Source organism: Pseudophryne corroboree, chromosome 3, assembly GCF_028390025.1.
Source record: "Pseudophryne corroboree isolate aPseCor3 chromosome 3, aPseCor3.hap2, whole genome shotgun sequence".
Classification (NCBI taxonomy): domain Eukaryota; kingdom Metazoa; phylum Chordata; class Amphibia; order Anura; family Myobatrachidae; genus Pseudophryne; species Pseudophryne corroboree.
The window spans coordinates 710,483,090-710,496,725 of record NC_086446.1 but is presented as its reverse complement, the minus strand read 5'-3'; the positions used below and the strand labels follow the sequence as shown (position 1 = coordinate 710,496,725).

Sequence of the window (13,636 nt, the reverse complement as noted above, 5' to 3'; positions counted from 1 at the left end):
GACCACCTGATGGCATTTTCTCTAGAAGGCCTGTTACTACTTTGTGAGGTTCTGGGCAACTAAACTCATTAATTGCTGATACTGTCACACAGCATTGTTTCTATGTGGCTTCTGTGGCCAATGGGAGTCCCGTAGGACCAAATTTATGAATACAACTATAAGGAGGCTGAGGGAGCAATGAGAGAGAAGAGTTCCAGAGTATTGTGGGTAGCAAAGCTCCTGAGGGCGGAAGAATAAACAGGGAAGTATGTGATTTGGAGAGCGAGGAAACTCTGATGTGAAAATAAAAGAAGAGGAGTTTAATATGGAAAATCAGGCAAGCAACAGAAATGTACAGGAAATACAGGGGAAATGTATCTGTAGACAACGGGTTCAGTATCAAATACCTACAATCAAAATCCCGATGGTCAAAATACCGACAACAATTGACCGACGGTCAAAATACTGACATTTAAAATGTCGACAGGTCAAAAAATCAACGCGCGTTTTTCATTATTTTCTTGTTGTGTATGTCAACATAGGTCAACATTGACACTGTAAAGTGTACCGCGCGCGTCCTCTCGCATGGTCCGCTGTGCTCGCCATTCTTCAGGCACGGAGCCTCGCTGTGCTCGGCACACTATTATATTCCCCTTCCAGGTCCACTGGGATGGTAAAGTATAAACAAGAAAAAATCATGAAATACTCATGTCAGCTTTTTGACCTGCCGACATTTTAAATGTCAGTAATTTGACCTTGTCTGTATTCTAAATGCCGGTATTTTGACCATGTCGGGATTTTGACCTTGTTGGGATTTTGACCGTCGGTCAATGGTTGTTGGGATTTTGACCGTCGGGATTTTGATTGAGGTAAATTGATCGCATCCCGTAGACCATAGGTTCTCAAACTCGGTTCTCAGGACCCCACACAGTGCATGTTTTGCAGGTAACCCAGCAGGTGGTGTATTAATTGCTCACTGACACATTTTAAAAGGTCCACAGGTGGAACTAATTATTTCACTTGTGATTCTGTGAGGAGACCTCCAAAACATGCACTGTGTGGGGTCCTGAGGACCGAGTTTGAGAACCTGTGCCATAGACAATATATAATATTATCCCTTGGTTATTGTGAAAGGTGTCTGGTAAAATCTGGGTTGCATGCATACTGGATACTGCCCAGGATGTTACTTTCTGCTTTGAACAGGGAGTTACTGTAAACACTTCAGAGGGGTGTGGTTCGTTTTATCGACAGTGTCTAGGTCGACAATGTTTAGGTCGACCACTGTAGGTCGACATGGATGGAAGGTCGAGAGGGTTTCTAGGTCGACATGTGCTAGGTCGACAGGTCTAAAGGTCGACATGAGGATTTTTTTTTTTTTTGGTGTCGTTTTCTTTGTAAAGTGACCGGGATCCCAAATTAGTGCACCGTGTCCCATCGCATGGCTTGCTTCGCTCGCCATGCATCGGGCATGGTGCCTTCGCTTCGCGCGGCACATTTTACCGTTCCAATCGTAGTCCACGTGGATCGTTAAGTATGAAACCCCCCCAATTTTTTTTTTAAAAACTCATGTCGACCTTGAGACCTGTCGACCTAGAAACCCTGTCGACCTTCCATCCATGTCGACCTAGTGACTGTCGACCTATAGTGGTTGACCTAAACATTGTCGACCTAGACACTGTCGATCTTCAGACCGGATCCCACTTCAGAGTGTACCTATGTATAGTATTCCCTTTAAGAAGGGGGATGGTTTTGAGTATAGGAGTCCTGTGTTGATGATGCATTGTGTTACTGTTGCTGAGATAAGCTGTACTGAACTGCTAATAAAACCCAGTAGCAGCACTCAATCCAAATAGTCAGTTTGCGGTGCAGGGTCCAGAGAAAATCCATAAACACACTCACCTCATCCACTGCAGAAATGCAGGAGAACCAGCACTCACATTTAGCAGCTGCAGGAAAGTTTATTTCAACATAAGCAAGGTACACATACATACAGGGGCAGATTAGTCATAGAGCTCACCAGGAAGATTCCTGGAAGGCCAATGGCCCTAATTCTGAGTTGATCGCTAGCTGCCGTTGTTCGCTGCATAGCGTTCATTTTAAAAACTGGCAAAACTACGCATGCATATGGGCCGCAATGTGCACGCGTACAAAGAGCATCGTTGTTTTGCAATGCTTCTAGCGACGATTCCATTCGCACAGCCGATCACAAGGAGATTGATAGGAAGTGAGAGTTTATGGGTGTCAACAGACCGTTTTCTGGGAATGTTTGGAAAAACGCAGGCGTGTCCAGGCGTTTGCTGGGTGGGTATCTGATGTCAATTCTGGGACCTTCGTCGCAGCCATCATCGCACAGAATACAGGGCTAGTCTTGTTTTGCACAAAATGTTTTTGTACCCCTCGGCTGCACAGGCGTTCGCACTCTTGCAAAGCAAAAATACACTCCCCCATGGACGGCAACTATGCGTTTGCATGGCTGCTAAAAGTAGCTAGCGAGCGATCAACTCGGAATAAGGGCCAATGGGGGTCATTCCGAGTTAATAACATGTAGCAACTTTTTGCTGCTCATGCGATCAACTAGACGCTGCCTATGGGGGAGTGTATTTTAGCATAGCAGGGCTGCGATCGCTTGTGCAGCCCTGCTATGCCAAAAAACTTTCCTGCAAAACAAGACCAGGGTCAGACTTACTTACCCTGTGTGACGGATCCAGCAACGAAGGTCCCGGGATTGACATCAGACATCCGCCCTCCAAACTCCTGGACACGCCTGCGTTCGCCGCACCACGCCTGGAAAACGGTGAGTTCACACCCGGGAATTCCTCCTGTCTGTCAGTCTTCTTGCGATCGCCGCTGCAATCACTTTTTCTGCTGGCGGCGGCGCTGCCCAACGATCGCATGCTGCCGTTCATCGCAGCACAGCGATCAGGTCAGAAGTATGCATGCGCCGGTGCTGCAGTGCGCCGGTGCATGGCTGATCGCCGATGACTGTCGTTGCCTAGCGATCGCCTCTTCCTCATTGACAGGCAGATGCGGTCGCTGGGTGGAAGGGGGTGGCATGAAAGTTTTGTGGGCGCGGTCCGGCCAATGCAGGCGTGGCTGGATCGTGCGGGAGGTGGGCTGCAGCGGCTGCATGACATCACACGCAGCCGCTACGACACGGGCAGCAACTAGTAGCTCCCGACCAGCATGCAAAAGCTGCGCTGGCTGGGAGCTACTCCTGAAGTGCAAAAGCATTGCCGCTGAGCGATGCTTTTGTACTTCAGCGACGGGGTAGGGACTGACATGCGGGGCGGGCTAGGCCTGTGTTGGGCGTGCCCCCGCATGTCAGTGTGGATGATCGTAGCTGTGCTAAATTTAGCACAGCTATGATCAACTCTGAATCACCCCCTCAGTACACTGCACTGTCCCCATTCATTCTGTTATTCCATCTCTGCAGTACAGCATATCTGCCATCCACTGATGCTGCCATGGTTACAGGGTATGTTATATCTCTTGTGCTGCCCACGTTGGGCCACTCTACAAATTTTCCAGGGCCACTTTTAGTTCCCAATCCGCCCCTGGTCTCAGACACAACTGCAGCAAAAGGCACAAGGAAAGCCGCAATTGCATACAATCAGGACCTATAAAGAGGGATCCCTCCTTCAACAGACCCCACCCCCTCATCAGACCACACCCCCATTAGGGCTGATTCCATACATTTCCCCGGCTGGTTTTCCATCCCAGTCTGCCCCTGCATACATATGCAATGATATACACTGGGGGCCCAACGGTCTATTTCAACTGCTACCAGTTTTCCTCAGGGAACATGTGTAACAGTGGAATCCAAGCATTAAAGGGGCTACTTCAGACCTGATCGCTAGGCTGCATTTTCGTACAGCGGGCGATCAGGTCTAAACTGCGCATGCGTTGCAATGTGCTGGCGCGTCACACGGGTACAAAGCGGATCGCCGCTCAGCGATGGGTTTGTGTGAAGAATCCATTCACACGGGCGTTCACAAGGGGAATGACAGGAAGAAGGCACTTGTGAGTGGCCAATGACCGTTTTCTGGGAGTGTTTGGAAAACGCAGGTGTGTCCAAGCGTTTGCAGGGCGGGTGCCTGACGTCAATTCCAGTCCCAGACAGGCTGATGTGATCGCAGCGGCTGAGTAAGTCCTGTGCTACTCAGAGACTGCACAAAATCTGTTTGTACAGCTCTGCTACACATGCGTTCGCACACTTGCAAAGCTAAAATACACTCCCCTATGGGTGGCGACTATGCGAACGCAGGACTTCAAAAAACCCTAGCGAGTGAACAGGTCTGAAATAAGCCACTAAGGGGTGCATGTACTAAGCAGTGATAAAAGTGGAGAAGTGAGCCAGTGGAGAAATTTACCATGGCAACCAATCAGCTGCTCCATACAATTGTATAGTATGCAAATTAGAAATGTTATGTCGATGCTGATAGGTTGCCATGGGCAACTTCTCCACTGGCTCACTTTACTTTTATCACTGCTTTGTACATGTCCCCCTAAGTACCTCGGGTATCACAGTTGCAGTAAAGGAACAATTGGCATTACCCAATGTCTGTTTTTTTATGACTTGAAGACACGGCCGAGTGTTTCTAAAAGGCGTACGATATGTTTCACCAATGTATGGTATGGGGAACGGGTGGTATTCATGTGACCGACGGTCGGGAGACCGACAGTCACATGACCTCCTCCAGCCTCCCGACCCCACTATCCCGATGGTCGGCATGCCGACCAACAGGGACTATTTCCACTCGTGGGTGTCCATGACACCCATAGAGTGGGAATAGAACCCGTGGCGACCATAGGTCGCCACCGAGCCCGCAAGGGGCTTGCTGCACTCGCCTCTCCCCGCCGGGATCCCGGCGTCGGTATGCTGCCGGGATCCCGGCGTCGGTTAGCTGACCGGCGGTCAGGAGACCGCCGGTCAGCCATACTACACCCATGGGGAACCCCTAGTAATTTTTTCCCTGTATTTTAGCAACCAGGACCAGCTCCTGGACTGGTTATATAATAAGTTTTATAAGTGCGATTTGATGCGATTTTTAGCACATCGTAGTCGCTACCTATTACATCTAGCCCCAGGTATGAAAACTTTTTTCTCAGAGTTCTAGAGACTGGATGTCATTTCTCTATATATAATTTTTTTATTATGCTCTCAAAACAATGCAAACAGATATTAGATAAAATACAGGTAATTGTTTTTACCTCAAACATATAATGAGTATCAGCAACTAAATACCCAGCCCTCTGATGTTCAGGAATCTCATTTCCTTGGCATTGGTGTTTTACTGGATCTTCTGTCAATCTGCGCTGTCTTTCGTAGCCAAGATTTAATCTCCGTGCAATTTTTGATTGCTATACCCAAAATGAAAACATAAAAATGGTGTTAGATTGCTCCAAATTGTTATATATAATTTAAAAAACATTATTTTTCTGTGATTGCTATTAATATATTACTGAAATATTGATAGTAAGCCCTTTATTGTAGAGCAGAAATTCCTAAACTCTGCCATTACAGTCCAGGTTTTAAGGCTATCCATGACTGACTTAGCAAATTGACTGAGGTGCTAATACAGGGGCAGACAGAAGCATAGAAACACAGATTTTGATGGCAGATAAGAACCACTTGGCCCATCCAGTCTGCCATTTTTTTTTACCATATTTTTACCTCAAACCTTAATTGATCCTTATTTCTTTGTAAGTATATCCTAATGTCTATCCCATGCATGTTTCAATTGCTCTACTGTCTTAGCCTCTACCACCTCTGTTGGGAGGCTATTTCACTTATCCACTACCCTTTCTGGAAAGTAATTTTTCCTCAAATTTCCATTGAACCTCCCTCCCCCTACAGTGTGTCACCTGGAGAGCATGTCTGCTCTCCAGGTGCCTTTTTGCTAGTGATGGCCATCGGTGCATTCGCCATCATTGGTTGCCATCGTTGGTGAAACTGTGAGTGGACATCGATAGTCATCAACTATGCTATGGGAGATCATCGATAGTTTCACCCATCAATGGTCATCCCTGTTATTTCAGTGAATAACCCGCAAGCCAATCACAGCCTGGGGGCCGGGCTTCATGGGTGTCAGGGGCGGAGCTATGCTACTTGTCCCTATGCCTTTCGAAAAAATTTTTGCTTATGCTGTGCCATCTGGTTCTCTCCCATCGATGGCAATACCATTCTACATCAGCCTTAAACCATTGCTCACCCTCACATCACTGCAATTCATGCATATGACGGAGCAGCAGCTGTCTTGCAGAATCTACACACCGTGAGACTCCTATTCCTTTTATCTCTATAGTGTACCCCTGCAGGGTCTATTGCAATACTATTCTACTCAGAATCAATATATATGTTTACCAATCAATTTGATTATTTATGATAATATAGCTCCAAAAAGAAGGAGGCAGACATATCTTTAAATCAGCAATACTGTCCAAAACTGCAGACTCATGTGGCTACAATAGGCATACATAGTATCCATCAAAGTGACATTCAATGCATTTGGACATACCCTGATTTGTTTCAATATTATCACCATCCCAAGCAGAGCTACATTCTCAGTCTGACACAAAATCAGTCACCAACCGCAACAAAGTATCGTTTGCTATCACACAGAAGAAACATGTTATATGTTAGCTTGAAGGCTTTTAGAGATGAAGTGCTGACGTCATTTAAATGTCTCTTATGTTTCTTTGTAAATGTTAATATTTTTTCATCTATATACTGTAACTGAAGTATCTTCAATTCCATACGATGTGATCTACCATTTACCATTTTCCTATCAAAATGCATCATATGTTGCAATCACAAAGGCTTTTGATATGGAGTATTATTAGTAGGAGACTATTCATGTAATTATTGTGTTTGTGATTTAATTTTGAATAAATGGACTGTCAATCTGTTTCACCTTGACGAGTGTTTTTACATCGAAGCACACTGCACTCTGCTAATCGTATTTCAGGCTTCGTCCATCTCAGAATTGTATTCTACTGCAATTTTCATTACATGTGACTGCCTACAGGTTCTTACTGAGTCCCCTTTTTTTCTTGTTTTCTTTTGCTATGTCCTATGTGTAATTCATCTCAGAGGCGACCACATACTTATTCTAAATTTACTTAATAAACGTAAAGTTTTAATAAAATTAATTTTTTCACAGACAGAGTGCCCCAAATAAGAGCGTTTCTTTTTCTTTCTATCTCTACCATTTCCTAAAAGTCATCTTTTTTGCTTTCACAATACTTGCTACGTCTCTTGCAAACCACACTGGCTTCCTTTTCCTTGTGTTTTTCCTAACACTTTTGATACAAAGGTCTGTTGCCTTTAATAATGCACTTTTTAATGTTTCCCACCTCACCTGCATGGCTTCCAAGTTCCTCCACTGTGCCAAAGAATCGCTTACACATTTTCCCATCCCTACAAAATCAGCCTACCTAAAATCTAACACCTTTGTTTCTCATATGTCCTAGAGGATGCTGGGGTCATCATAGAACCATGGGGTATAGACGGGATCAGCAGGAGACATGGGCACTTTAAGACTTTGAAAGGGTGTGAACTGGCTACTCCCACTATGCCCCTCCTCCAGACTCCAGTTTTAGAATTGTGCCCAGTGAGACTGGAGGCGCTACAGGGGAGCTCTACTGAGTTTCTCTGAAAATACTTTTTGTTAGGTTTTTTATGTTCAGGGAGGCTGCTGGCAACAGTCTCCCTGCTTCGTGGGACTTAGGGGAGAGAAGTATGACCAACTTATAGTGAGTTCAATGGCTCTGCTTCTTACTACAGGACACCATTAGCTCCTGAGGGTGCTGATCGCTGGGTACGCCTAGATGCTCACTCCCGCAGCCTGCCGTCACCCCCTTACAGAGCCAGAAGTCAGGAGACAGGTGAGTAGCAGAAGAAAAGAAGACTTCAGTGACGGCATTCTCTGAGGTACCGAGCGGACGCTGCGCACCAAGCTCCCACATACACACAGCACTACAGGGTGCAGGGCGCAGGGGGGGGCGCCCTGGGCAGCTAATAAATCCTCAGTGGACACTGGCAAGAGGAGACATTAGTGCCGAGGCACTGTCCTAACCCCCGCCAGTATAATCATATAGTAAAAGAAGCGGGACGGAAGCGTGCCATTAAGGGGCGGAGCTTCATCCTCACAGCTCACTCGGCACCATTTCCTCCCCATCAGGCTGCAGAGACGCTGGTCCTTCCTTCACACTGACAAGTATCAGGGTGCAAAACGGGGGGGGGGGGGGGGGGGCACTGGCTAATTTGGTGCAATATACCTTATATTAAAAGTGCTGCAGGTCTGGGGCATTTATTAGGCGCTTCAGAACCGCTGATTGAGCGCTGGGGTGTGAGCTGGCAATTTCCCTCTGTGTCTCTCTGACAGGCTTTCCTGTGGGTCTGTCCCCTATAAGCCCAATGTGTCTGTGGGTGTTTATTACACGTGTGTCTGAGGCTGAGTGCTCTTCACAGGAGGAGGCGGTATTAGAGACACAAAAGGAAGTGGGGGTGACCATGTCGGCCCCGCCGACTCCTCATTGGGTAAATGTGTTGAATGCTTTGAATGCTAATGTGGCTCGTATTGGTAAGAGATTAGACAAGTCTGAGTCTCAGACACAGGCATGGAAGAAGTCTGTGGAGGATATGTTATTACAAGTCCAGGTCCCCTCGGGGTCACAGAAACGTACGTTGGCCCAGTTGGCAGACACTGATACCGACATGGACACTGATTCCAGTGTCAACTATAACGATTCCAGGTTAGATCCAAAATTGGCAAAGAGCATTCAGTACATGATTGTGGCAGTTAAAGAGGTATTACATATAACTGAGGACCCGGCTGTCCCTGATAAAAGGGTCTGTATGTATAAGGAAAGGAAACCTGAGATAACGTTTCCTCCCTCTCATGAACTGAACACGCTATTTCAAAAAGTCTGGGAAGGTCCTGACAGAAAGTTTCAGATTCCCAGAAGAATTACGGTAGCTTATCCGTTTCCCTCGGCGGATAGGGAAATGTGGGAGTCACCCCCCACGGTGGACAAGGCCCTGTCACGTTTGTCTAAAAAGGTGGCTCTCCCGTCACCTGACACGGCGGCCCTTAAGGATCCTGCGGATCGTAAACTAGAAACTACGTTAAAGTCCATTTATGCGACCACAGGTACGCTACTCAGACCTGTCATTGCATCTGCGTGGGTGAGTAGTGCTTTCGAAAAGTGGGCAGACAACTTGTCTTCTGAAATAGATACCCTAGATAGGGATAGCATCCTTTTGACGCTGGGTTATATCAAGGATGCTGCAGCATACCTTAAGGAAGCTGCGAAAGATATTGGTCTTTTGGGATCAAAGGCCAATGCCATGGCAGTCTCAGCTAGGCGAGCGTTGTGGATTCACCAATGGAATGCTGATGCTGATTCCAAGAAAAGTATGGAATCTCTACCATATAAAGGTAAGGCCTTATTTGGTGACAGCCTTGATGATTTGGTATCTACAGCTACCGCGGGTAAGTCATCCTTTTTGCCTTATGTTCCTCCACAACAAAAGAAAACGCACCACTATCAGATGCAGTCCTTTCGGCTCAATAAATACAGAAAGGGCCAAGGTTCTTCCTTCCTTGCTACTAGAGGACGGGGAAGAGGTAAACGATCACCAGCCTTGTCAGGCTCTCAGGAGCAGAAGTCTTCCCAGGCTTCAGCCAATTCCAACGCATGACGTTGGGGCTCCTATGCGGGAGTCTGCACCAGTGGGGGCACGTCTCAAACTCTTCAGTCAGTTTTGGGTTCGTTCGGACCTAGACCCATTGACCGGGAGTAACCTCAACCGCTGACCGCAAAGTTCCCATCATTGGATACAATGGTACGCCTATGCGCTACATTGTATCTTCACTGCACAGCCTCACTGACACTACAGGAGATCACAGCCAATCAGGAGGGTGCCACGACGTGGCGCTCCCTGATTGGCTGAAGGGACCCTCTTTGACAGGAGTCAGGGGGGGTCCCGGCAGACGGGGAAAGGGGTCCCATGTGTAAACATGGGACCCTTTTCAGTGGGTGGATCGGGTATGCGGTTTGTTTTTTTGCCAAGTACATGGATTATAAAAAAAAGGACATGACACACTAGATTTAGGTGAGTATAATTTTATTTTGAGGTACCCTGGAATCGACGTTGAGACGTGGGCCGAGTCGGCATCTGAACATAGGTAAGTATGTGTGTGTCGGAATGTATGTAATAAAGTTGTACTTTCAAGGTGTGTGTGTCCTGTTTTTATTTGGGTGTTTTTTTTGCAGAAGAACTATAGGTACCAGCGGGCCCGTTTAACCCCTGCATGCTGGTACTTGTGGTTCTCCAAGTACCAGCTTGCGGGGGAGGCTTGCAGGGACTTGTAGTTCTTGTGCAAAAAACAATATTCTTTATTTTACACTTGGCTATCAGCCCCCCATCCGCAGCCCATGGATGGGGGGGGGGACAGCCTCGGGCTTCATCCCTGGCCCTTGGGTGGCTGGAGGGGGGGACCCCTTGATTTAAGGGGTCCCCACTCCTCCAGGGTATCCCGGCCAGGGGTGACTAGTTAGTGATTTAATGCCAGGGCCGCAGGGACCTATATAAAAGTGTCCCCCGGCTGTGACATTATCTCTCTGACTAGTGGAGCCCGGTGCTGGTTCAAAAAATATGGGGGACCCCTACGCTTTTTGTCCCCCATATTCTTTGCACCAGGACCAGGCGCAGAGCCCGGTGCTGGTTGATCAAATATGGGGGAACCCCTGTCAATTTTCCCCCCATATTTTTTCAACCAGGACCGGCTCAAAGAGCCCGAGGCTGGTTTGGCTTAGGAGGGGGGACCCCACGCAATTTTTTTCATAATTTGTAACACTTTAAACACCTTTTTAAAGGTACACAATGAAGCCCTGCACGGATCTCACAGATCCGGCCGGGATTCCTTGTGTTTTGTCAGGCAGTGTTTTACTCATCACTCCCGTAAAACACTGCCTGACATTACGAATCACATCGACATTGGAAAAAACTAATGTGGAAAACTCGGCAGCTTAGTAAATGACCGTATCAGGATTCAAATAGTTGCAGTAAAATGCATCCGATACCATTCGAGATCAAACACCCTTAAAAACGGCTAAAACAAGAATATTAGTAAATATACCCCATGGTTGGCTCCTAAACTTGCCAAAATCACGGTTGATTCCGATGATGCGGTTGTCGTTTTTGGGAATGATATTGGACACAGAACTACAGATAGTCTTTCTTCCAGTGGAAAAGGCTCTGGAACTTCAGAATCTGGTCAAACAAATTTTGAAACCAGCAAGAGTGTCAATCCATCAATGCATTCGGTTGCTGGGGAAGATGGTTGCGGCCTACGAGGCCATTCAGTTTGGCAGGTTCCATGCTAGAGTGTTCCAGTGGGATCTGTTGGACAAGTGGTCCGGGTCCCACCTACACATGCACCGGAGGATAATCCTGTCTTCCAAGACCAGGGTATCACTCCTGTGGTGGCTGCACAGCTCTCACCTCCTAGAGGGGCGCAGGTTCGGGATACAGGACTGGATCCTAGTGACCACGGATGCAAGCCTCCAAGGCTGGGGGGCAGTCACAATGGGAGAAAACGTCCAAGGAAGATGGTCAAGTCAGGAGACTTGTCTCCACATAAATGTTCTGGAGTTAAGGGCCATTTACAACGGCCTTCTGCAAGCGGAACATCTTCTTCGAGATCTGCCTGTACTGATCCAGTCGGACAATGTAACAGCAGTAGCGTACATAAACCGTCAGGGCGGAACGAAAAGCAGAGCGGCAATGGCAGAAGCCACAAGGATTTTCCGCTGGGCGGAAAAGCATACAAGCGCTCTGTCAGCGATCTTCATTCTAGGAGTGGACAACTGGGAAGCAGACTTCCTCAGCAGACACGATCTCCATCCAGGAGAGTGGGGCCTCCAACAAGAAGTCTTTGCAGTGGTGACAAGTCGTTGGGGAGTTCCTCAAGTAGACATGATGGCATCTCGTCTCTACAAGAAGCTTCTGAGATATTGTTACAGGTCAAGGGACCCTCAAGCAATTGCAGTGGATGCACTGGTGACACCGTGGGTGTTTCAGTCGGTGTATGTATTCCCTCCACTTCCTCTCATTCCAAAGGTTCTAAAGATCATAAGAAGAACAAAGATCCAGGCGATCCTCATTGTGCCAGACTGGCCAAGGAGGGCTTGGTATCCAGATCCTCAGGAATTACTCATCGGAGATCCCTGGCCTCTTCCTCTGCGCGAGGACCTGTTACAACAGGGGCCGTGCGTGTATCAGGATTTACCGTGGCTACGTTTGACGGCATGGCAGTTGAGCGCAAAATCCTAGCCGTAAGGGTATTCCTAGTGGAGTCATTCCCACACTTATTCAGGCCAGAAAAGGGGTAACGTCTAAACATTACCACCGTATTTGGAGAAAATATGTTTCTTGGTGTGAATCCAAGGGGGCTCCTACGGAAGAGTTTCGGCTAGGACGTTTTCTCCATTTTCTGCAAGCAGGTGTGGATGCGGGCCTAAAATTAGGCTCAATTAAGGTACAGATTTCAGCCTTATCGGTTTTCTTTCAGAAACAATTGGCCTCCCTTCCAGAAGTTCAGACTTTCGTGAAAGGCGTGTTGCACATCCAACCTCCATTGGTGCCTCCAGTGGCACCTTGGGATCTTAATGTGGTGTTGCAGTTCCTTCAATCACATTGGTTTGAACCTTTACGGAAGGTGGAGTTGAAATTCCTCACTTGGAAAGTGGTCATCCTGTTGGCCTTGGCATCTGCAAGGCGGGTGTCTGAGTTAGCGGCCTTGTCTCACAAGAGCCCTTATTTGATCTTCCATGAAGATAGAGCTGAATTGAGGACACGTCAACAATTTCTACCGAAGGTGGTTTCCTCTTTCCACATGAACCAACCTATTGTGGTGCCTGTGGCTACTGATGCCTTTGCTGAGTCAAAATCTCTGGATGTGGTCAGAGGTTTGAAGATTTATGTCGCCAGAACGGCTCAGATTAGGAAAATAGAGGCTCTGTTTGTCCTGTATGCTCCCAACAGGTTGGGTGTCCTGCTTCCAAGCAGACCATTGCACGCTGGATCTGTAACATGATTCAGCATGCTCATTCCACGGCTGGATTGCTGTTACCGGAATCGGTGAAGGCCCATTCTACTAGAAAGGTGGGCTCATCCTGGGCGGCTGCCCGGGGGGTCTCGGCATTGCAACTTTGCCGAGCAGCTACTTGGTCGGGGTCAAACACATTTGCAAAGTTCTACAAGTTTGACACCTTGGCCGATGAAGACCTTAAGTTTGGTCAATCGGTGCTGCAGAGTCATCCGCACTCTCCCGCCCGTTCTAGAGCTTTGGTATAACCCCATGGTTCTATGATGACCCCAGCATCCTCTAGGACGTATGAGAAAATAGGATTTTAATACCTACCGGTAAATCCTTTTCTCTTAGTCCGTAGAGGATGCTGGGCGCCCGTCCCAGTGCGTACTGTATCTGCAGTTATTAGTTGTGGTTACACACATGTTGTGTTACGTTTATTGTCAGCATGTTGCTGCTATTGTTCATGCCGTTGGCTTGTGTTCTGTTGAATGCCACGTTGTGCGGCATGCTTGAGGTGTGAGCTGGTATGAATCTCACCTTAGTTTTAACAATAA

At 47.4% G+C, this 13,636-nt stretch overlaps 1 protein-coding gene across 2 annotated transcripts in view; it reads right to left on the bottom strand.

The window, feature by feature from the left end:
* The window catches only part of LOC135056667 (alpha-2-macroglobulin-like), a 502,865-nt gene that overhangs the window by 203,313 nt on the left and 285,916 nt on the right, over positions 1-13,636 (bottom strand). For both annotated transcript variants that reach the window (XM_063962110.1, XM_063962111.1), the window contains one exon: positions 5,191-5,340. In XM_063962110.1, the coding sequence (XP_063818180.1) occupies positions 5,191-5,340 (150 nt within the window). The remainder of the gene's footprint in view (positions 1-5,190; positions 5,341-13,636) is intronic.